The following is a 26,583-nucleotide window of genomic DNA, read 5'->3' on the forward strand; positions in this document are numbered from 1 at the left end:
CATGATAATTGAACCCTGAGGTGCTGGTTTGATTCCCAAGAGAATAGATGGAAGAAGAGAGTTGAAAAGAGAAAGTCTCAGGATGTAAGACTTTGAGGACATTCCCCATTAAGAAATAAAAAAGAGTAATCAGACAAGTAGGAGAGGAAATAGGAAAGAGCAATATCAAAAACTGAGTGGCGAAAGTGTGCAAAACAAAAAAGAGGGTTAGCAGTTTCAAACAATGTAAGAAGGTCAAGGATGAAAAACTAGGCCTTCAGATGGGATCCAGTACTCTTAATATTTCTTTGAAGAATTTCCTAGCTCTTCTTCATGCCTGCCAAACCCAAATAATTGCCCTTACTCTAATGTTTCTGTGGCATCTGTTTATAGCTCTCTCGTAACTTCTCCCACTGTAAGACGCATCACCTAAACAATTTGTTCCTTGAAATCTCTGTAAACTGAAAAATGCTATGTAAATGGAAGCTCTTGAGGAATAAAACTAGATCCCTTTAGCCATATGTTCCCTTCAGCTTAGTATAGAAGTTTTATATGCTAAGTACTTATTAAGTAAATTAAATTCATTTCTATTTAAAGAAAGTTGTAACTAAGTCTTGATCTAATAAGTCTAAAACAGAAACCCAGAGAAATCGAGTTACTCATTAACATGTGAATTAGGTGAAAATTGAAATTTTCCACATTTATCACTTCATTTACTCTGTTATTCAACATTTCTATAGATAGATTCTTTTCAAAGTTATAGTCTATAACTTAAAGCATTTGAGTTGTGGTTTGTATTTTTTCTTAAAGAAAGAAGAAAACATTAATATAGTGATTATGACTAATTTGAGAGGAAGATTGGTTTTGCAGGTATAGACCTGGTCCCAGACTGTAGGACTTGGGTTTGAGTCACTTAACTCAGTGTTTCTGAACAAGTACTTTCATAGAGGGAATCTATTCGTTAAGAGTACCCTATATAATGAAAATCAGAGGTGCAGAGTCTTTAAGAGAGAATCATAGGTAGTGGCTCATTGTGTTGATGTTTGAAGGTTATAATCCCAATGTGTTCTTCTATGAATGAGATAATGTATAAAAATTTCTGAAATTTTAAAGATTATGCAAATGTATAGTGATAATGATAATAGTAAGGTTTTAGTATTTCTACAAATATGGTTCAGTTTCACAGCAGGTTTTATTAGACCTAACCATTTCTTGCCTAGTCAAAGAAACTTAGTGGAAAAAAAAGTAACTTTAAGTTGAGTATGATGAATTAAAACAGAATTGGTTAATTTCTGTCATTGTTGTTTCCTGTGTGGTTGTTAAATATCTTTGCCTTTAACGGTAACTATTTCCTGTAGTTGAATATAAGTATGTGTGTATTTGGACATGAAAAAATATACATGTACAGTTTGGCATAGGCTTTTTAATGATTTTGTACTATTAGTGATTATGCAGCAAGAACAACGAAGGCAAGTCTCCAAGAGTAGGAGAATTCTCAATTAAGTCATTAGTATATTTTGCAATTGTAATTAAACCAGATTAATTCACATTGGGAGATATTTTTCTCTTCAGAACATGTGATGAATTTTGAAGTTTATGCTCTTAGACTATTTTGCTAATTTATTTCCATTCTTTGTGACCCTATCTGGGGTTTCTTATCAAAGATACTGGAATGCTTTGAACTTTGTGGTCCAGTTTATTTTACAGAAGAAGAAATGAGGCAAATAGTTAAATGACCTGTCCAGGATCTGAGTATCTGCTGAATTTAAACTCAACAAAACGAGCCTTCCTGACTTTAGTCCTGACAGTGCGCCACCTGGTGCCCTCATAGACTTGAGGATGATAAATTAAGAACTGCAAGGGACTTGTAAAGACGATAGTCTAGACCTGTCATTTTACAGATGAAAGAAACTGAGGCTTTGACACTGACTTATTTGAGTCTTCTTTGAGTGACTTTTTATTTCAGGTGTCTTTTCTTCATTGGCTTATTTATTTTTCAAAATTGATGATGGAAGGGAAAGGATGCTTTCAACAACTAAGATTATAAGAAAAAGCCTGTTGACCTTACATAGTGATAACACTGATGAAGTCCATTTGAGGACAAACATTTTTTCATCCTATTTCAACTGTTTTTTGTTCACAGACAGGATGGATTCATTGGAAGAGAAATGATAGTGGGAGGAAGGAGGGGGAAAGGGAAGGAAATGGCAGAAGGGAGGAGGTTGTTGCCAGCTGTTGTGTGGGATTTTCCCCCGTTGCTAAAGAAAGGTAACTAATGTTCCAAAGGAAAAGAGACAACAAGAAATTGCCCCCATTTACAGTCAAAGGAGTGTTTTTTTTAGGGGGAGGTATAGCTAATGTCTCGTATTGGTATTAAAAATTAACTAGAAAAATGAATAATGGAAACTGATTTTAAATTTCTTTAATTCTTTGTCAGAATGAAATGAGACAGATAATAGTAATCAGAAAGTTTTAACATCCAGTATTAAAGTATTTCTCAAAGTTTCTTTCAAGTAATATTACATATTCATTGTGGGGAAACAGTAGAATGCTTTAGTATTTTAATATGAGGGCACTAATTCCTGGTTAACTTCCTCGATCTGCTACCTAGAGATGATGAATCATATATGAGGTATTAGGTATTCAGGAGTAGCCTCTCTGGTATGAGGGCTTACTGAACCCTTTTTCACCAACCTTTGGTGTTCACCTGTCATCCCATTCTCACCTGTGACTCAAAGTAGCTGTGGCATGGACAGTGAACACACTCTGGTAAAACTATCTCAGCAGATAGACTACACTAGAAAAAGTGTAGTCTCAAGGGTAACCTCAAACCCTTCAATGAATCAGGGAGATATCTACCCCAAGCCTGCAAAGACTTCCCTAGTAGAATGGGCAGATGGGAATAATTTGTTCCAATGGCTATGAAGGTGGCTAAAGAACATGCTGTGAAGTGTTGGTTAGACACTGTAGATATCAAGGTCACCCATTGCATTCTATCTTGCTTCTGGACTTTAATGACTCTGGAAGAGAGGATGAGGCTGATAACTTTGTTCAACTCCTTCACTTGAATCTAATTCACATTGAGTTAAAACATCGGCAGTGATGCCATTGGTTTTCTTGAAAATGAACAACAGAAATTGATGGTCAAAAATATAGACTGTCTTTCCATGGGCAAATTGGACTAAGACCATTAAAGCAATGATTAGTCTAATTAGTCATGTCTTATCTTTGATTAAGCAATGGGCTTTGTATATCATAATAAATATTAGAATGAATGCATCTTTGGGTCAAGGTGCTATTTGTAAAACAAGAAATATAAATTTTGCTATTAAAAGTTGATTTCCTTCTGCCATCAAGATTCTAAGAATCCACAGTAATTAGTAATCAAGTTGGACAATTGAACCTTTCTGTTCATAGGAGTATCAATATGTGATTTTTGATCTAAAAGTCACTGCCAGCTTAAAACTGACCATATTTTTTATGTCTGATACAACCTATTTTTTGTATATAGAATAGGATTAGGTTAATAAAGCAAATTTATATCTTTATAGGAGAAGCAATATGATATCATGAAAATAGCATTGCATTTTGTTGTGATTTCATTGGTATAGGAAACTCCCAATGAATCAACTCATTCAACAATGCAGATCACCACTTGTCCACAATTCAGTCTTATAGTTTCCCGAGATTCTGAGTTCACATAGATGGAAGGTGTCCAAGATGACAGGTACAAGGGCCTTACTCACTTGACTCTCAGACTATCTCTGAACACACTATACTATACTGACAATTCTAGATTAGAAGTTAATTAATATAGGGCAGCTAGGTGGTACAATAAATGGAGCAACGGCCCTGGAGTGAGGAGGTCCTGAGTTCAAATCTTGCCTCAGACACTTACTAATTACCTAGCTGTGTGACCTTAGGCAAGTCACTTAACCACATTGCCTCACCAAAAAAACCCTAAAAAATAAATAATTCTGCATTTCTGTCTGTATTTGGTCACTTTACTCTCTCTTGGACTAAATAATCTCTAGATTTCTTTCAGCTCTCATTTTTTCATGGTTTTATAAATTTAAAACTGGAAGGGATATAAGATCATTTAGTTTTCACATTTTTAATCTAAGTTCTGCTTACTTTGTTCATTCTAGGAAATCTAATAAACATTTATTTATTAAAAATGATATTCCAGGTACTATGCTAGTACTTTACAAATATAATCTCATTTGATCCTCAAAGTACTGTGAGGTAGATGATGCTATTAACTCCATTTTTGAGGCACTTGAGGTGAGGCAATTGAGGCAAACAGAGGTTAAGTGATACGCATAAAGTTTTATATCTGAGGCTAGATTTGAACTGGAGTCTTCTTACTCAGTGCTCTCATACCTAATTGTAGTTCATTTCACTTGGTTTTCTTTGTAAACCTGTATGTTGTATTTTATACCTTAAAAAAAAAAAACTTATTTGAGGAGTCTGGAGGCTTCACCAGACTGTCAAAGGGATCTTTGACACCAAAAAGAGTAATTTAATCTGCTCATTTTATTGATGAGATGACTGAGACCCAGAAAATTTGTGATCCAAGATCTGAGGGAGTCAGTTTCATTGTTTAAATCTTCACCCTCTGCCTCCCAATCTAATTCTTTTTCTTATAATAGAGTGAAGGTTGGGTATATTGGTCCACACTTGTAATCCCTGCTGCTGGCAAAAGTTGTTTTGTTTGAGTTTCAGAGTTCTGAGTTGCAGTAACCCTAAAATGAATTAGATTCCAGCATAAATGGGGTAAGCTCATGAGGAAGGGATGGGAGTAGGAGGATATGAACCTTCCCAAGTTGGAAAATGGAAAGGGTTCAAATTTCCATACTAATTATTATTGAAATTTAGTCTTTGAGTAGCCACTTTACTTTCAGTCTGGGAAAGACAGGGAGACCCAGTCTTTAAAAAAAATAAGAGGAGAGAGTGCTTTCTTAAATTTGTGAACCATCACTGGCAATGCTCCATTAGAAGCTAGGGAATCATGTAGAATGAATTTGTTCATCAGACACAGGATTGGACTGCATGATATCTAAGGACCCTTTCAACTCTATGATGATATGAACTCTGGAAAATCTGAGTTAGCATTACTTAGCAAGCAAGTTCTTTTCTCAGTGACATCAACCTTGGCAAAGTGACATGAACTTCTAGGTCCAACATGTATAAGCCTAGCAAAATTTCTCAGCCTGTCCAAAATGTCGATAGGATAAACTTATTAATATTAGAAACATCCATTTTTATTAAAAGGAAGGGATATATAAAATAATAAAAGTTTTTAGTTAAGAGGTTCATGACAGTATTTACTGGCTTCTTTTAGAACTTTCTCTAGAGATCATTTCTAATTGAGTGCAAAGGTGTACTTCAACTGTGAAAAAGCATTAACTGCAAAAAAAACTGTTATTATGTGCAAGGAACTGTTTTGTGTTGGATATAGAAAGATATTGTACAGACTCCTGTAGTTAAAGAAGAACCATATGCATAAAGAACAATTTCAAAAAGAAGTGAGGTAAATGTAAAGAACTCCAAACAAAGTACTAAGAAAAATTTTGGGTGGGGGTTGTGGATAGGGTCAAGGAATATACATATGGATTTTATTTTTCTTGCCTTCTTAAAGGGTTGGAGAGGGAGAAGGATGAGTGGAAGAATTTGAATCAACATATGAAATTGAATTTAAATTTTTTTTTAAAAAATGAGTCATAATATGGGAATATGTTCAACATGCTCATTTATGTATAACCTATATCAAATTACTTGCTGTCATTGGGTGGGAGGAGAGAGAGAGAGAGAGAGAGAGACAGAAAAATGTGGAACTCCAAATCTTACAGAAAATGAATGCTGAAAACTATCTTTACATGTAATTAGAAAAAAAATAAAATTAAAATTAAAAATGAGTTGTCAAAGTTGGGATTTTAAAGAAAGGAAATAATTTAACAAATGAAAATGGTGAATGAGGTCAATACTAAAAAGAGGTGTTAAAGAATGCAGAAACATGGGGGCAGTAGAAGGAAGGCAGACAAAAATAAAAGATTAGAATCCATGATATGAAATAAAGCTGGAAGAGGTAGGTAGAAGTCAGAATTGTTTGGTCCCCTGGAGTCCAGAAGCAAGTGAAGTTTGGGAATTCATATAAATCATAATCAATCCCCAGAAAGCTCTTAATACATTAGACAAAATTAGGGGTTTCAGAGAGAGCTTACCTCATCATATTTTCTACTTTCAATGAGGTTGACTTCCTTAGGATATTTCTTAATTTTTTATATGCTTTTTTATTTTGTGGTAAATCTTTGATTCTAGGGAAAATAGAATATTTTTATATAGAAAGAAATTTTATTTTTAAAACTAAAGATTTTTAATAAATTTTATCTTTATTATACCTACAAATATGTTTGTGGATGTCTGTTTTACTTTCATTTAATAAATTTGAATTTTTATTTAAAAAAAAGAAAAAAGTCTTTAGATGCAAGAATTATATATTTTATGTGAGAATTGAAGTTATATGAAAGAAATTCACAAGGTCACAGAAGAAACTGAGCAGGATTGTAGCTATCTAGCAGAAACTTCCACTCAGTCTTCTAAAATTCTTAATCATCTGTTAAAGTTCATAGCTAGAATTTAAGAAGCTTAAAATTAGAGGCAATTGAAAACAAGAATCTTTTTATTTTTTAATTTAATAGAATGTGCCAAAGTTGGCATGTTTCCAAGGAGATAGCATGGTTTAATAGAGAGCTAGCCTTAAGTCACAAGGATCTGGGTTCAAGTCCCACCTCTGATTTATACTGCCTATATTGCCTATGTGACAATTCTTCAAGACCAGGGTAGGCTAAGTGGCGTAGTAGATAGACCACTGGCCCTGGAGTCAGGAGTATCTGAGTTCAAATCTGGCCTCAGATACTTAATAATTACTTTGTGTGTGACCTTGGATAAGTCACTTAACCCTCCATTGCCTTACCCCCAAAAAAAGAAAAAAAAGATTATAAGTTGCAGAATTGTTGCTGACATATTGGAAGAGGGAATTTCCCTATTTGGGAACTTTATATTCCAAAGAAGTCACAGTTTTTAGTAGTTAAAAAAGGTTGGGGAGACATAAGAGATTTGGTTTAGCAAAGGCACTCAATGGAGGCAGGGATATCAGGGAAAATATAGCAGGACATTTTCTCTATCCTGAAGATGAAACTCCAGAGGGGAACTGGGAAGGGATTAAGGCAATGAGGGATGTCACTTGGGGACCTCAGTCCCTCTGAATAGAGAGTGGCACAAGAAGTGATCCATGTTGGTGAGACATCAGTTATTCCTAGGTCTTCTCTCTTGGGTAGCTAAAGCTGTCATTATGACTCCTGGTTCCATACTTAAGAGCAATTCAAGGAAGGGGCAAATGAATATTTTTTAAGGGTGAGGGAATTCCATTAAGATAGAATTAACTGAATTTCTACTACTGAGGTTATAAACATTTCTCTTCTAGAAATTACCAGATACATTAGATATAGATGTGAGGGTTTGAGAGGGCAAGAGGTCCAGTCAGACAGAGGAGATGGACAAAAAATTAATTTTAGAGAAATATACAGTAGAAGAGATATGGGATAGGTGATGGTGTTCAGATAGGGAACTTTCAAGGTTGAATAATTTTGAATGATGATAGTTTTTTTAGAAAATAATGAATATGGGACAAAAAGGAATTTTCCTAATTCAGTTAAATTAACTGAGCATTAATCAACATTTTCTTAACTCCAAATATGAATGAAAGTTTTCAGCTCAGTTTTAAGAGCTCTAAATTGATTGAGAGGTTGCAATTTATCCATTTTCTCACTCAATCTCCCTGAGATGCAGTCTCCTCAATAGGACTTGGACTAGATGGACTCTTTAAGGTCCCTTTTAGTTCTAAATCTCATGATGCTATAAGAAATCTAATTCTTTCCATTTTTAGAGGGGTCTAGATTTGGTCATTTTTATCTTGTCCTTTTTGCCTTTATTCTGTAGAATATCACTTGTTCAGAAAGTTATGCTTGAATCATGAAAAATCCAATAATAGCTGATAGGATTCTTTTGGCTTTGATCTTGTAGAGTCATACACAGGAAGAAGAGTAGGTGCTCTGTATTTACATGTCTCTGCCCTTCAAAAAATGTAACAAATTATTCATTTATCAAATCATGTGGAATGGAATGTCAAAAAAAATTTTCAGATGGGATTTCTAATTTCCTTAATTTATACCTCTATTTATGAATATCTACTAAACAATACATATTTGTTCTATATATCCTTAATTCCAGGCACCTTGTTAGGTAGTATAGGGCTCTACAAGAAGTAAAAATATTATCTCTGTTGTCAATCCAGTTTGACAATTATTGTTTTTATTCAGATGTTATTCATTCATGTCAATTCTTCATGACCCCATTTGGGGTTTTTCTGGCAAAGATATTGGAGTGGTTTGCCATTTCTTTCTATAGCTCATTTTGCAGGTGAGAAAACTGGGGAAAACAGGAATAAGTGACTTGCTTAGAGTCACAGAGTTATTTTGTATTTTGATCTTAGGTCTTCTTGACTTGGTCACTCTATCCACTGCACCCTCTAGCTACCCCAGCTGACAATTATTGCTAATGTACTAAATTGTATGATGTTTGTAACTATGTATACACATGGGATCATAGATTTAGCATTAGAAGAAAACTTACAGGTCATCTAGTCCTCCTCATTCTGCAGATGGGAAGACTGGCTCCTAGAGAGCTAAGTGATTTGCTCAAGACCTCACAGATATTAAGTAGGAATTTCAATTGCATGTATCAATTCGTCTTAATAGATCATATCTTTTTCATGAATCCAGAGTCTGGCCTTGAAAAAAAGGGGAAAAATCTGCATGCTTATTAGGATGTTTGGCAGATATGAAGAGTGATACACTAGTTATAATTCAAATAGAGTAACTGATTAATTTTTTACCCCTAAGCTTCTGGCTTTGTTAGCCATCTGTTAGGCAGTATAATGATTGTGTTCTTAAATAAATGGTCTTTAGGGTCATTAGCTCTAATTATGGAATGTTAGTACATGAAAAGAATCAGAAAACTAACAGTAGGACTCCTAGAAAACAAAAGAATAAAGAGAAGGGCAGTTTGTCACCTCTCTTTTAATGTGCTTTAAACTTGTAATGAAGACGAACAACAGCCTAAGGTATCTTCTCTTCAAAAAAATGAAACATTAAGCCAAAGAATCTGGAACAGCAGGTCAATAGAGCCAGAAATAGTGAATGGACAATGAAAGACTAGCTGGGAAATGGTACTAGAAATGGTCAGAATTATTTCAGGACAGAAAAAAAAAGTTTGACTGTCTTCTTGATTAATTCAAAATTAGCCATATAGATGGCATCCATGTCTTAAGAGGGTTAAGTTAATATGCATTAATTTTTTTAAAATTTCATATTTTGAAATAAATGTATACAGTATATTTATCTATTATTGCTTTTAATTACCCTTAGTTGTGCTGATAATAATAATAATAATAATAATAATAATAATGCAGGTCCCTTTTCTTATATATCTGTTCAGTTTATGCCTTCTTGAGGTTGCTAGACTGTCTATTCTCTGCTTCCAAATACCTGGTAACTCTCCTCATCTCCTGGCAGCAACCTGAGATGAGATAAAAATTCTGATCTGTTATTCAAAAAGTCTAGTTAAGAATTAATTAAGAATCATAATAGTGGCAGGTAATATCATATTTGGTGAAAAGAAGACTGAAGATAGATGAACTTTGAGCTCAAAGACAGACATTTGCAGACAAAACTAATGTGGAGATTTGTTTTGCAGGATTATGCACGTTAAAGATGAAAGTCTTTTAAAATGATTATTAAGGTGGAGTGCATTTTAGTAGGAAGAATAATGTATAAATGAGTATAAAAATAAATTTATTTTGAAATAAAGAAATACAATGAAAAAACTTTCCAATCCAAGTGGCAAGATTCTAATATTATATATAGTTGGTAAGATTTAGCTGTAACCTTGTTTCCTTTGATATACCTCAACTTAGCCTAAAAAGAGAAGCAACTCATAACTATATTTCTCAGAGAAATACAACATGTAGATATATAGTTGAAGAATATAATTTCAAATGTCTTATACTTTTTTTATTCTTTCCTTTTCCATTAGAAGTCAGGACTTCATTTTCGTCATACAGATAATACTGTGCAATGGTTGAGAGCGATGGAATCCATTGGGCTCCCTAAGGTAAGCCCTGAAATTCTTAAGCTTGAGGATAAGCCCAGTAAGGAGCTGTCTCAGAGATTCTAGTCCTAATTAACTCCATATATATTTTGGATTGAAATCAGAATAGATAAAGTAATTTTTAAAAAATCAACAACACTTATTTCTCCTACCTTCTGTAAAAATATGAAAATAATTTTAAAAATATGATTATGACCATGACTAATATGGAAATATATTAAACTCTATGGTACATGTGCAGGTTTTACCAGATTTTTCACTGCCATGGGTAGTGGGGAGAGAATGGAGAGCAGTAGAAAAATGTGGAACTCATAAACTTGCAAATGGATGAATGTTGAAAACTACCTTTGCATGTAATTAGAAAAAAAATTAAATTAAATTTTAAAAAATGGTTATGACTTAGGGACAGTCTCATATGAAAGTAAGAGGAAATGACTGCTGGAGTACCTATTTGGGGCTTCATACTTTCATGAATTTCTTTCAGTGTGTGTAGGTAAATATTTATATATATAAAGAACATACATACACACACATATATACACATATATATATTTATGTATATGTATGTGTATGTATGGGTGTGTGTATGTGTGTGTGTGTGTGAGAGAGTGTATGCATGCTTAGTATCTAATATATATTATTTGGAGATGCTCATGTGCATTTACAAAGGGAATTTCCTCACTAGGGATTTCCTTCAGCTGCTGAAATAAAAAGTCAGACACATAATTATATAGCTACCATATGTGTGTGTGTGTGTGTGTGTGTGCAGAAAGAGAAATGTGGATCATAAAATGTCTACATAAACATACATTTTTAAAGTCATCAAAGAAACTAAAAATTGTTGTGAAAAGCTTTATTTAAAAAAATTTATATAAGGCTTTATTTTTTTCTTAAAATAATCTACTCTTTCCCTTTTGAGTCAGCATGTTTTCCTAATAGTTGCATTGGTTACTTATGCTTGATAAGATGAACTTGAGTTTTCTTAATTTAAAGTGTTAATATAGATTTCCCAAAAAACTTAAGTAGAAATTCTAAGTATAAAAAATTTGGCAGGGAAGAGGTTAATAAGGTCACCAGCTCATCCAATGGGTTATGTTTGCTAGATTTGCTGTATCTAGATGCTTTTATGTGCCAGTCTTTGTGCTAATCACTTTACATTTCTTATCTCATTTGATCCACACAATAACCCTGGGAAATTGGTACTATTATTATACCTAATTTACAGATGAGCAAACTGAGAGTAACTTAATGGAACATTGAAAAGAAGTTTGTGAGGAATAGCAGTTTTGGCACTTTGCATTTGGTTCTGATAGCCAAACCCTAATGAAACTTGCTTATCTTTTAAGTATAAAAGCAAGTTCTGTAGCAAAATCTACTTAAGTTGGTCAATTCGTTTCGCTGAAGTGGCTACTGGTACTCTTTCTTGTTTCACAGATTGTCTTTAAATGATCCACTCAGCCCTTAATATTCCTGCAACATGAGGGTAGTACTTTGACTGTCTGTTTTCCCTCATTTTTATTATAACCATAACTTTTATTATAAATCAGTTTTGGAATATTTCGTTAAATATCCAAGATAAAATTGATATATTTTGTCCACCTATTCAATTAAAAAGGGTATCCTAAAGCTTGTGTGGAGTGAAACAATGGTCCCAAAGAAGTTAAAACTTTCCCAGATCCACAGGGTCTTTGAAAACAGTAAGCCTATAGATAGATGAGCTCTTGAGGGGAAAACTTCATTCAATGCAATGTCAATGGCATTTTCACCTTTTGGGGGGATGGTGCTTTTTAAATGTTTTTGTGGACATGAGAAGAAGCCAAAATCCACGCAGAATGAAACAAATAGATAATAGATATGTCTTTGGAGTAAAGTATACCAAAAATAAATTCATTTTCTATAAATGAATAATCACCAATGCTCATTAAATACTTTGAGTCTAGCAAGGATATTCTAAATTTAATTGTTTTGCACAATATATGAGTATTTTTTCATTTTTGAAAGGTTTATTTTAATAGATGAAATATCAATGCCTCTTTATGTTTCAGATCTTTTATCCAGAAACAACAGATGTCTATGATCGGAAAAACATACCTCGAATGATATATTGTATTCATGCACTAAGGTAGGAAAAAATAGATTTAAGGTAACACAAGTCACCACAGGTGATAGATTGAGCAAAATTGTCTTCTCTGAATTTCTTAGTCTAAAAACTCCCTTATTAGATACTGTAAGTTTATTGATTCAAAACTTAATGGTGTATTAATATATTTCCTATAACTATAATTTTAAGTCATTGAAAATTTTTGAGTTGTGATGCTTTTATTCTTCCAAATACAGTTAGATTTAATCTGTATATAACAATAATAACAACAGCAAAACAAATGATTGCAACTGTGTTGATTTTTCCTATTCTTGTATTCACAAATACTTGAATATTTCATAAAATTTCCAAGACAAAAGTGGTTTCTTTTATCTACCTATTCAATAAAAAGAGTATACTGAAGACTGTGTGAGGTGTGAAGTTCAAAAGCAACTTTGTTATGTAATTTATTCTAATTTTGCAAAATTATTATAATTTGATTTAGTATTTGCTAAAAGAGGAACATACAAATTTAGTGGTATAATTGTTTATTGGTTATTAAAAGATGAGCTTATAGAAATAATTTCTATAAGAGATTTTATTCTGTGGTTTTAGATACTATGTATTCATAGTTAAAATTTCAATACATAATGTCTAATTACAATTTAAAATTAGGCTTACAACATCTGCTTTGTATTTCCTGTTAGATGAAGTCTTTTTGCTGGCATATAAAATACTTAGGAGTTTATATTAACTTCTTCCTGACTCTTTTGCCTTATTTCCTGTCAAAAAACTGGTTTCTCTAGTAGTTCCTTATGGAGTCAGACTTCTAAAAGTGAGTTTAAGTTATGATGTATAAATTAGCCTTAATTGGTGATGCAACAGTTCTCTTTTGACAATCCCATCTCGTTTAATTCAACATACATTTACTGGCTGTTATGTTCTAGACACTGTGCTAGGCATGGGAACCACAAATTTCAAATTGTTCCTGTCTTCAAGGAGCTTGCCTTCTAATAGGGATGGTGGTGGAATAAGACATACGAACATATAACTAATGGAAGGAAGAATCTGATTAATGTAGCAGAGAAATTCAGAGTGCTAGCACATAGCTGATAAGAGATCAAGGATTTGCATAATTCATGTAGGACTCATGAAGTTGTCTTCACTATATATATATAATTTTTGTATTCACTATAACTGAGCTTTCTCTTCCCCTCCCCCACTTTTATCTGTCTGTATCTCTGGCAAAAGTAACTTTATGCCAACTAAGATTCTGATTAGTATGCTATCCAAAAATATTTGGCTTTGAAAATTAATGCTGTTTAATTGCAATGACTAATCTCAGCTCAAGAGAAAGATCATGGAACACATTTTACTCCTTTCTTGGAGAGGTAGGAAACTATAGGTATATACTGATGCAGTTGATATATTGATTTTGCTTAACTGTCTTTCCTTTCTTCCTTCCTTATTTCCCACCTCCCTTCCCTCTTTTCTTTTTTCCTTCCTTTCTTTTCTTCCTTCCTTTTTTCCCTCCCCCTTTTCCCTTTCCTTTTCTTTATTCTTTCAGAGAAGGGTCATTGTTTATTCAGAAATTACTATGATATAAAATAAAAACCATTAAGAAAATTCTTCATTTTAAAAAATAAAATAGTAATAATTGAATGGGGAAAGAAAAGAAGGCAAATGAAATTGATGAAGAAAAACTCTCATTAAAAAGATTAAATTTTGCAAGAGAATTATTTGATTTTGAAAGGTTTTCCTCTTATATGCGGCTTAGATTCTTTGTCATAAAATAGTGCAAGAACTCCAAATTTGTCATTTTTAGATGCTGAAGTTAGTGCTTTGTCTTAGTCTGGTCAAGCACCTGCCTCATCTTGTGAATGTGTATTGTGGTACAGAACTCTTAAGGTTATAGCCTTCTCATCATCAAGTGCCTCAAACAAAGTTGAAGTGATTTTCTGAAGTGGACGTGTGGACTTTATGTTAAGCCACTAAAGAGTGATGATGGGTTAAGTTCCTTTTGGATGATGTCATTGTCTCTTTCCCAAGATTCTATGGAGCTTTACTTAGGCTTGTGAATACTTAAATTTACCCTAGTTGTAAAGAAGATTTAATAATTTAAATAGTTTTATAAACAAAGAAGAGCTTTTTTAAAATTTCCTGATCATATACAAGTATTGTATAACAAAGTCTCTTGGAATAATTTTTCTGAGAGGGCATTCTTAGTTACATATGATATCTATAGTGATTGTTCAGCAGCTGAGGCAATGGGATACAATAGGAGTATTTATTTAGTATCTGAGGTGTTGGCAGCATATCTTGATGACTACTTATCATTACATACATCATGGGTAAATCATTTTATCTACCTAAGTCTCAGTTCTCTCATTGGTAAAATGGTGGGGCTGAATCTTTTAATCTTTCAACTCCAAGTCTGTTAGGCACTGAAGCCAATACTGCAATGTTAGCATTAGCTAGACCCCTTATCCTGCTCCCAACTAAACCTCCTAGACAGTCTTGAAAGTGATTCCTATGGAGAAGAGGGCCAGCCATCCCCACTACCTGAAACTGAACTGCAGAAGCACGGCAGCTCAAAAGAACTGGGAGACAGCATGTGCCAAGGAAGCCAAGGCACTGCCCTTCCTAGCTTGCCACCACTCCCCTAAATCTCTAATAGAGATCATTTGGGAGGCCCAACCCAAAAGCTTTGGGAAGTCCCCCAGACCACAAACCCTGCTTTCCAACCTAGATCCTTGCAGCATCTGCTGAGGAAAGAAATTCCAGTGGAGTTATAATCAGGCAATTGCTTCTCTAACATGCTTGCAGTCACAATTAATATAAACATTCAGACAAGAGTTTTCAGCACTAAAGTACTTGATACCAGTAAATTGTTCAACATCAGAAATGGGTATGATTTTATCAGTAGAAATGATGTTTCAGATGATGAACCCTAATCAAACCCTAATGAAACTTTTTCCATCTGGTTTGTGGTTGAAACCTCTGATTTGTCATATTTCAATCTCTTAGAAGTTAAGTTCCTTTAGAACTGAGGTCTGTTTTTCCTCTTCTCATCTCTCCATTCTTACTGCGGTACTGATTACTGTGCTTTGCACCTAAGTAAGAACTTAATCATCTTTTCATACATTCATTTACTCATTCAATCAATCAATCACATCCCTTTATTCTTTTCTTTTTCTCTTCATCATTCAATAGTCAGCAAACACTTAAATGCCTGTGATATGCCAGACCCTTTTCCTAGGATAAAAAGAAAGCTTCAAAAAAGATAGTTCCTGCTCTCCGGGTGTTCATAGTCTGGGAGGAGACAACATGTGATCCACAATGTAAAAATGAGCTATATTATATTTGATAGATTGAAGATAACAAATAGAAGAAGGCACAAATATCAAGTTGGGGATGGCTGAGCCTCTTCTCCATAGGTATCACTTTCAAGGTTCTGTCTAGAAAGTTTACCTGGGAGTAGGATAAGGGGTCTACCGTGTTCTAACAATGCAGTATTGACTTCAGTGCCTATCAGACTTGGAACTGAAAGATTATAAGCTTCAGCCCCACCATATTATCAATGAGAGAAGGGAGGCATAGGTAGATAAAATGATTTACCCAAGATGTGTGCAGTGATGAGTTTTTAGTTGGGACTTGAAGGAAGCCAGGAGGTGGAGATGAGATGAAGAATTCTAACCTTGGTGGGCACCCAGTGGAAGTAGGTGGAACTGAGTGATAGTGTCTTGTGTTAGAAATGGCAAAGAGACCATTGTCACTGGATCACAGAATAAAAAAGGATGGGGAGGAGGTAAGGTATTAGAAGAATGGAAAGGTAGGAGAGTCTAGGTTATGAAGTACTTGAATGTCAAATAGAGAACTTTATATTTAATCCTGGAGGTGATAGGGAGTCACTGGAGTTTATGCTCAGACTTTACGATGATCTGACAGCTGAATGGAGGATGGACTGGAGTATGGAGAGATTCAAATTTGGGAAAGCTACTAGAAGGCTATAGTAGTAATTAAGGTGTGAGGTAATGAGGGTAATGTACTTGGGTATCAACAGTATCAGAAGAGAGGAGACTTGTAAGTATATGAGAGATTTGTTAATGTTAACACTGATTTAGCAACAAATTGGATTTATAGGGTGTGTGAAAAAGAGAGTGTGTGAGAAGTCATGGATAATAGCTAGGTTGTAAATCTAGGTGACTGGGAGAATGTTAGTGCCCTTAACAGTAATAAAACTTTCAGAATATTTGAGAAAGATAAAATGAGAATTTTGAATGTGTTGAGTTTAAGATGTTTATAGGAGGTGCAATTCATGATATTGTTTTTTTCACAAGGCAATGGGGTTAAGTGACTTGCTCAAGGTCACACAGCTAAGTAATAATTAAGTGTCTTTGGCTGGATTTGAACTCAGGTTGTCCTGACTCCAGGTCCAGTGCTCTATCCACTGTGCTGCCTAGCTGCCCCTCAATTCATGATATTGAAAAAGGCATTTGGAACCTGGTGGTTATAGTTCAATAAGCACATCTGAGAATCATCAGTGTAGAGATCTTAATTTTCATTAGTTGGATTTGATGAGATCATCATAAGTGATACCACACACTCAAAAAAAAAAAAGCTCTCATGTGTGCTTGTGTAGTTTATCTTTAATTGACTTCTAAATAGCCTCTACTTCCATAATATTTCCCAAGCCCATCTGTCATGTGTCCTAGACCAGAATTCTATGTTGCTTCCCATTAAGAACCATTAAACAATCCTCAACAGAAATAGAGAAACTTAAAGGATAAGTGGTTTTGGATAAGTTATTGATCTGTTAAAGTATCAGCTGGACATCCTGATGAAAATTGTGAGATTAATTTGACTGCTAGATGTGGAATTAATTTATGTAAAAGTATGAAGATCACAAAAGTATAGAATTAGAGAAGGAAGAGAGGAGGGGAACAGCCAGAGTCTGCCTTCCTTATTTTAATCAGTTTAATAAGCTTAGAAGCATGGTAACTTCAGGATGATGCATGTTTTCTCACTTTACATGACTTTTTTTTTTACTTTTTGCAAGGCAAATGGGGTTAAGTGACTTGCCCAAGGCCACACAGCTAGGTAATTATTAAGTGTTTGAGGCCAGATATGAACTCACGTACTCCTGACCTCCAGGACTGGTACTCTATCCACTGCATTACCTAGCTGCCCTGTTTACATGACATTCTGATGTAGTATTGTTCACTTTAAGAAATACTCCTATAATCCCTAGGCCCCCTCCCCTCCAATAAATAGAGGGTCATGGTGGTGCTATGCTGCCTGAATAATGAAAAGGAAGAATCATAAAACAATCAGCAAGTGTTTATTATTTTTGTCCCAACTACTGGGAATACAAAGGAAAAAAAATAATACCTCAACAGGCAGCATCTTCTTTCCCTAATTGACCTTCTTTATATTTATTTTCTAAATACTTTTTTAGGTTCATGCATTTTACCAATAAAATAAAAACTTCTTGATAATAGAGATTGTATTATTTGTATTTGCACCACAATCTTATAGGACATTTCCTTTTAATTTGTATATTTTAGCTCTTTATTCTGTCTTCCATTCTACACACTAAATCCATTAGCAAGGCCAGGTTAAACAAGCTTTGAGGTTGAATCCTGCTTTCAGTTAACTATTCTATCACCAGTGATTTCATACTTCCACCTGGGCAAAATCTAGGCTCTTCTCTCTATTAAATCCCACTTGTTCAGTATCAAATCCTAACCTTTCTGTATCCCATTCCCTCAAGACTTTCCATTGTGTTGGGGAACTAATAAACAAATCAGTGCTATGGAATTTATGTAATGTTGAAATGCATTTGAATTTCTAAAAATAAATTGCTAATATAGTTTGTCATTCTATATTTTTTCTTTCTTTTTTTGTGTTTTCCTCCTTTAGTTCTGATTCTTCTTTCACAGTATGACTAAAATGGAAATATGTTAAACACTTTTGTACATATATATCTATATCAGATTATTCACTGCTGTGGGGAACAGGGAGAGAAGGGAGTGTAGTAGAAAAATGTAGCACCAAAAGCTTATAGAAAGATGATTGGTATAGTAAACTGCAAACTGCTTTTAATTGGAAAAAAATGACACACACACACACACAATGTGTGTGTATATATGCATATGTATATCTACCTATTTTTATAAAGTTTTTCTTAGGTTTTTGCAAGGTAAATGGGATCAAGTGGCTTGCCCAAGACCACACAGCTAGGTAATTATTAAGTGTCTGAAGCTGGATTTGAACTCAGGTACTCCTGACTCCAGGGCCAGTACTCTGTCCACTGCGCCACCTAGCCACCCCTATATCTACCTATTGATATAGAAATGCATAATTTATTTTATATTGCCAATATTTTCCCATGTTCCCCAGTGGAAAATTATCTCTTATAATAAAATAGAGCATTAAAAAAGAAAAAAATAAAGTTCAACAAAATTAACATATTTAGGGGAAATAGATTATCTTAATTGACTGATAGTTATTAGAACCATTTTCAATTTAAATTGGAGTTGCTTAGTTAAAATTAGAAGCTTGATCCATATATAAAAAAAGTAAATAAAAGTTTTACCTTGTGTAGTACTTAACCCTATTGCCTTGCAAAGAAAACCTAAAAAAATTATTATTTTGAATCAGAGAAAAGCACAGTATTCAATATGTCTGATTTTAGTGGTCAAAAGAGTCTTTATTAGCTGGCTCTTTCTTGGCTAAGTGGTATTGAATAGTATAAATGTGGATAAATGCCATAATGTTCCTTAGCTAGCAGCAACTAAATTCATTTTTGAGTACTATGGTGGCCCCTTGGTGTTGAATTCAGCTTTTTCTATTATTACTATAGACAATAGTGTGAGAGACCAGAAATCTTCACTTTGGCACAAAACTGAACTTTAAGATATGAATAGAATATTGTTAATAGTAACACTTCAAAATCATGAAAATATGCAAACCTTAAATATTACTTAGAACTAGCCTAATCCTTATTTATTGCAGATTCTGGTAATTTCTAAGACATTGAGCTCTAAAGGTCATTATCTTTTTAGCTATTCCTTACTAACTTGCAGTTTAGAGAATTGGAGAAACCACATTTTCAGTAGGGGTTAGTATAAAACAGTCCTGGAATAGTGGATTATTGGAATCTATTATTTTAGTCAAATGACTAAATTTATAGATGGCAGTGCTAAGTATAAAATGAAAATTAATTGAATTCAAACTGCTATATTAATTCCCTTTCAGTTTGATTAATCTTGTGATAGTAATAAATGCATGAATGAATAAAATGAATTTACTTTATTTTTAATAATTCAAATGACACTTTTTTATTTAGAGAAATTTTAGGGAGAATAGGTAAGAAAATATTGTGTTTGATGAAAGGATCCATTTCAGAGTCTTTTAAATTTATATATTGCCATTTGTATACAAAATATAACATCTATTTATCAATGTCTTTTTGTTTTCCACTGATTATTCTTTATCTCTATTACCATTGTTCTAGCATGTAGTTATATCTCAGATTGACAGCATAAATTTATGGATTAAGGGCAGCTAGGTGGCACAATGGATAGAGCATTGGCCTTGGAGTCAGAAGGACAGGAGTTAGAATCTAGCCTCAGACACTTGACACTTAATAGCTATGTGACCTTAGGCAAGTCACTTAACCCTGATTGCCTTGCATCCAGGCCATCTCTAGTCTTCCTGTCTCATATCTGGACATTGGATTCAGATGACTCTGTAGGAGACAGTGAGGTTGTTGACTTAGCTCAGCACTCCCTCACTCAAATCCAATTCACTTGCTTGTCCTGGCATCACCTCCCTGAGGTCTTGTTCCTCTTCAAGAATGGAGGATGGGTGGCTAGGTGGCCCAGTGGATAGAGCACTGGCCCTGGAGTCAGGAGTACCTGAGTTCAAATCCAGCCTCAGACACTTAATAATTACCTAGCTGTGTGGCCTTGGGCTACCACTTAACCCCGCTTGCCTTGCAAAAACCTAAATAAATAAATAAATGAAGGACAAACATTATTAGGTCTTTTGATTCCAGGTCTTTTGTAGGAAGTTTGTTTCCTGTGATCCCTGAATCAATTTTGGAACATGGTTGCCTTGTTAGGATCTATAGTAAGTCTCTGTTATGGAAAAAAATGAACCCAAATGACCCACAAGAAAATTGAACCCATAATCCAGAAAGTTAATCAGAATGGCATTTACAATGCAGACTCAACAAATTTTAAAGTTAGAAAGGATCTTAGAGATTAAGTGTAGTGGTCTCATAAGGCAACTGATGATGCCAAGAAAATTTGATTGATGCAAAGTCTTACTTAGTACTGACAAGACTAGTGTTGAAATATGGGTCTCCTGACCAAATTTGATGTCTTTAACACTTTGCTTTTTTTTAGTTTGTTTTTTTTTTTGAGTGAAAATACTGTTGATAGATTTTTCAGACTCAATATTATTATTGTTTATAATGAGGTGTATCTGAATGTAAGGGCAATGTAAAGAGCTAAGACTGCTTTTTCAAGTTTGCATTTCATCAATACATTTTTTCATGCCCATGGGCCAATGGAATAAAAAAAAAAATAATTGTAGTCTGGAACCTTTCACAAGAAGTGTTTCCTAGAGTGAAATTGCTATTATTCATAGAAAAAGTAACAAATAGATTTCAAGTTCCAGTTATGTAGATGCATATAGCTTTGTTGCCAGTATGTTAAGAGGCTGGTCTTAGACAAAAGCTCCTTTTTTGTACAGTGGTGGTGGTGGTGGTGGGGGATATATCATTAATTCTTCAGTTCCCTTTGAATTTTCTCAGCCCTGCATGTCAGGCATACAATTTTAAAAGGTGCTTAATAAATTCATTCTTGAAAGGCTTTAAGAAATTCTTTTTTTCCTCCTTGACATGGGTCTTTTTTTAAGACTCAGTATGGATTTGCTTAGGGTTTCAGGTAATGAATTGCTTCATTTGAATGAAAATGCTGAGAGGAAAGGGGAGCTTTGGGGATTGTTGTTGCTTGGGAATACTTAACAAACAAGGCTTCCTAGTAAACATTTATCCTCTCTGAGAAAACTGCTTGAACTCAAGTCAATGCAGAATTTAAGTGTGAAAATCTTTATAGTATTATCAAGAGCTCAAACTTCAACTTTCATAAGCATTCATATGTAAAAATGATTTAAACTGAAACAAGTCAGAGGACATGTATTAAAATACACTTTTCCATTAAAATTGTATTTGAATAAAAGTCTTATTTAAACAAACATTTTATTGTGTACTCAGAGTCCAGCACTGTAAGGAAAAGATACAGAGATAAACATGATATCCTCCTACCAATGTGGTGGTGGGGGGAGGATGATATCTTGGGTCATTCTAGTGGTAATATACTGTGTGATTCATTGCTTCTAAATAAGTTTAAAAAGTAAGAACTTTGATATCAAACAATTAAATACAACTTGTCAGCACCACCTTGTGGTAACTGTGGTAACCAAGAATATTGGTTGAGTATACATACTAGGAGCAAAGACATATAAGCAGATATAACTAGTAATTTCTTGAATGATAGAATATAAAAATTTAAATATTTGTATATGGTAGAAGTTGCTTAGTTCATTTTTAGAGTGAACTATAAAGATCAGGGAAGGGCAATGAACTAAATAGTTTAATTCTATGTACTTTAGAAAATCTGTGCACAAAGAAGTATGTATGTGTGTGTGTATGTTTCTCTTTGAACTAAATCTTTTATTGGAATGCATGAAGTAGGAGAGATTAAAAAAAATTTCACATTAAGAGGTTTTCCCATCATTTCCAATTCTTTGTGTGCCAAGACTGAGGAAAAAATGAACAAATATATGGGTACCAAATATGTGTATATTTATATGTCTATAGGTGTGTATATATATATACTACACATATATAGTATCTACACACATATATAATATATATATATATATATATAGCATATTTATATTAAGTGTAAATAAGTATGTGTACATAGAATTGTTGTATGTCTCAAATAATATTTGCAAAAACTGCTTAACATAATACTGGCCTATAGTAGGTACTATATAATTGCTTATTCTCTTCCTTCCCTCACTCTCATTAAAATTTCAACAGATTTTAATTTTTGACTACCTCAGTTGATTGGTTTGGCATTTTAAAAGTTGGTCTTAATTTTATTTGGATGAATATTGAGGTGATCTTAAGGCAATTCACTTAACCCCATTTGCCTTGCAATCTTTTAATAAAGTATTTTATGAAGCAAAAGAATTATGACTATATTGGCTCCATCTTTCCACATCTGAAAATAATAAACCTCAAAAATATTTCCAACTCATCAGATTCCCTGCTTCTTCTTCTATAATGTATTTCATTGTCTCTTTGAGTTTCTAGTTAGAATCTTCTTATGTAATCACAAAGATAAAATTATTTGGAATGACTCGATTAAAAATTTTGTAATGAAGGAAGGTGGGGATGCTGTAAACGTTGATTTAAGGAAAGAACTGAGAACTTACAGGCCTATTGAGTTAAATAAAACATTTATTCAATGTGAAGAAGAATTTTTCAAAAGTGGTTGATCAAATTTTATCCCCTTTGGAAAGATGGATATTAGTAGGCTAACTAAAAGCAGGATTAATTATACAGGATTAAAAAGAATTGGGGTGGCTAGGGGGCGCAGTGGATAGAGCACCGGCCTTGGAATCAGGAGTACCTGGGTTCAAATCCTACCTCAGACACTTAATAATAATTACCTATCTGTGTGGCCTTGGGCAATCCACTTAACCCCATTTGCTTTGCAAAAAAAAACCCCTAAAACAAAAGAATTAAAGTATATAGTCTAATTGCTGACTTATGAATTACCTAGTATCTTCACCTTGTTTTAAAACTACCCTGATTGGGACAGCTAGGTGGCACAGTGGATAGAGCACTGGTCCTGGAGTCAGGAATCCAGCCTCAGACACTTAATAATTACCTAGCTGTGTGGCCTTGGGCAATTCACTTAACCCCATTTGCCTTGCAAAAACCTAAAATAAAATAAAATAAAATAAAATAAAATAAAATAAAATGATCCTGGTCTCAGCCTTTCACTCAAATGGTTTTATGTGCTTCTTAACATTGTTTGTTATGGGGCAACTAGGAAGCATAATGGATAGAGTACCTGACCTGGAGTCAGAAGGACCTGAGTTCAGTCGGCCTCAAGACAATTAATAATTGCCTAGCTGTTTGACCTTGGGCAAGTCACTTCACCCCCATTGCCTTAAATAGATAAAAAAAATTAAAAAAAATTCAAACTGATATTAACAGACTTAGTATTCAATAAGTACTTTTGGATTGGTTGATTTTTATTTTTTAAAGATAATTCAGAACCTTATATATCAGAAGGACTTATGCCAAAGAAAATATTCATATTTTACTGATTATTTGCTATTTATGACTTAGTCATAAGGGTTAATGATATGGCAGTATCTTGAGACCAAACACAAGATATATGTATGTGCCATTTGCTGTGATCCCAGACCTTAGACTTAGAAGACATGGATTTAAGTTTCTACTTTCTTAATTAGCAGTTGTGAAACTTTGGGCAACTTGCTCTATGCCTCACTTTCCCTTTCTGAGGGTCATATTGAGTAAATAAGAGCATATGGAAAATGCTTTTTTAATTGGAAAGCATATAAAAATAAGTTTTTGCTATTATTTAAGCTATCTTGAATTTAATGTCTTCATATATAAATGAAATGTTTTAAATTTTATAAATTTTTATTAATATTTTTGTTTTCTATGTCATCATAGTTTTTCCACTCCCAAAGAGCCATATGAAACAGTATTGCTTTAAAGACAATTTTTAAAAAAGGAAAGAAAAGGAAGAGGAGGAAAAAAATCAGTGTAACCATATAATGCACTAAAAAACATCTGGAAACACGTACTATGTGCAACAGTTATAAATATCCCACCTCAATAAAGGGGTGGGTTGAAGATGTCATCTTATCACTTAATATGAATCATGCTTATTTTTATGATTTTGATGCTCACTTTTGATATTCTTTCAATTTACACTGTTGTAGTCTTTGTGTATATTGTTTACTTGACTCATAAAGGAGATTTGGGGACAAACTGGGAAGGAAGGGGGAGAGTGGAGGTCATAATTGGACTCCATATGTAAAATTAAGATCTGGGACAAAGTGATGTCTAAGGCCTCTTAAACTAGAAAATTCTGTAATTTATGAAGACAAGTTTATTTTTCTGAGTAATTTGTGTTTTGTCTTCCAGTTTATATCTCTTCAAACTAGGAATAGCACCACAGATCCAGGATTTGTTGGGCAAAGTAGACTTTACAGGTACTAGTCTATTTACTCAGTCACTTCTCTGCTTCAAGGATATCTAATTTCATGATCATTGAATGCTCTGCTAGTAAAAAATCATAACCTCTCCATAACTTAGTAGCCCATCTAAATTCACCATACTGGCTTTGACCACAGTTATGCTATTAGGTTCATATTTTCATCTTGGAAAAATCTGCCATAGTTTAGGTTTCTTTGGCAAAGCCTTTGGGAACCTGGGATTAACTTCCATGCTATTTTGAAGAATTGTAAGGAGATTTCAGTGAAATTTACAGTTTTCTTTTCTATTCCAAATCCTTATAGTAAATTCCACTTAGCTATTTTTTTTATCTATCTGGAGATGCATACATACCTATGTGCATGTGTGTGCATATAATTATAGAGATATATAAAATTTTCAATTGTTCCCCTGTGACTAATTGAGAACTATTTACTTAAAGCTTATAGAAACTATCCAAATCATTTATCAAGATGCTTCATTTTGGAGAAGGGTCACTGAATAAAAAATCAAAGATCCCTGAATTCTTGGTCCAACTCTGCAATAACTTAGCTTTAGAATCTTTAAAAGCTAGTCACTTCCTCTCTCAGATGAAGTTTCCTTACCTGTAAAAATGAAGAGGTCAATAGATACTCCCCAAGGTTTCTGCTATCCTGTTCTTTCAGCTCTATAATTCTAAGTTTCTTTTATCTGTGCTTATGCTTGCTTTGAATTAAAGCTTTGAAAATCTTAATCTCTTATCTACATTTCATTCTCTCCCTTTTTTATGCAGAGGAAGAGATCAGTAACATGAGAAAGGAACTTGAGAAGTATGGAATACAGATGCCATCTTTTAGCAAAATTGGTGGCATTCTGGCCAATGAACTGTCAGTGGATGAAGCTGCACGTAAGCTTACCAGACTATCATTTTCCTTAGTTTATGATTCAGTTTGATCCTTTGTTTGCTTTTTATTTAACTAAAGACAAAAATTCATTTAGAAAATCAATCACCTGTAATTTTTTAATACACATACAAATGTGGAAAAAACAAGATAAATGTGTGTAACTGAACAAATACATCAGTTTGTTTGACTAAAATATTTGTAGAGGTTGTCCTTAAGAGAAGGAAACGTCTCTCATGATGCAGCTTGAAGAATATTAGAAGGCCCTTCCCGCCCCCACAATATTTCCACAGTTGCTGTCATGAGGTCTCAAGTTCTTCCATATAAGACTATTCCTTTGATATTCTAAGAGTTGATGTTGGCTTAATATAAAGGAAGAGACATTTTTCTAGGCATCAGGAGATCTGTATTCAAGTCTCAGGAATGAGACTTAATAGTAATCTGATCATGAGTCATCCATTTAACTTCTCTGAGCCTCAGTTTCTCTCTCTGTGAAATACTATTAATTGTTCATCTGATGCTTGAGAGAAAAGTGTTTCTTTTAAACCCAAAGGTCACAGACATGAACTGCTAGGACTAAAATTTATTAAAATGTCAACACACCTGAAATAGCTAACAATTAGTTAATCACTTAACATTTATTAAACTCTGAAAACTGGGAATGTAAGAAAAAAAGGCAAAATTTGGCAGCTATTTGGCACAGTGGATAGAGCACCAGCCCTGGAGTTAGGAGGACCTGAGTTCAAAAGGGTGTCAACACACAATAATTAGTTAACTGTGTGACCTTGGGCAAGTCATTTTGCAAAAACCAAAAAAAGAAAAAAAGGAAAAATAAACAAAACAAAAATCCCTATTCTTGGGTAGCTTTCAAGAAAACAGTTCTTTGCAAACAAGATATATACATGTTGTATTGGTTAGAAGGCACTAAGGCTAGAAGAGCTGAAAAAGGCTTCTTCTATAATGTTAGATTTCAGCTGAGACTCAAACAAAAGCAGGGACACTGGGGAAATGAAGTGAGGAAGGAAGGGTGGCCAGTAAAAATGCTCAGTGAGGAGACTGAATACAAGGAACAG

The 26,583-nt window shown here is 33.8% G+C and overlaps 1 protein-coding gene across 1 annotated transcript in view; it reads left to right on the forward strand.

The window, feature by feature from the left end:
• Window positions 1-26,583, forward strand: part of IQGAP2 (IQ motif containing GTPase activating protein 2) — a 347,950-nt gene that overhangs the window by 178,155 nt on the left and 143,212 nt on the right. Inside the window, exons 4-7 of the mRNA XM_074204624.1 lie at window positions 10,135-10,212; window positions 12,255-12,331; window positions 24,561-24,628; window positions 25,402-25,515. Of these exons, the coding sequence (XP_074060725.1) occupies window positions 10,135-10,212; window positions 12,255-12,331; window positions 24,561-24,628; window positions 25,402-25,515 (337 nt within the window). The remainder of the gene's footprint in view (window positions 1-10,134; window positions 10,213-12,254; window positions 12,332-24,560; window positions 24,629-25,401; window positions 25,516-26,583) is intronic.

The sequence above is a fragment of the Macrotis lagotis genome, chromosome X (assembly GCF_037893015.1).
Source record: "Macrotis lagotis isolate mMagLag1 chromosome X, bilby.v1.9.chrom.fasta, whole genome shotgun sequence".
NCBI lineage: Eukaryota > Metazoa > Chordata > Mammalia > Peramelemorphia > Peramelidae > Macrotis > Macrotis lagotis.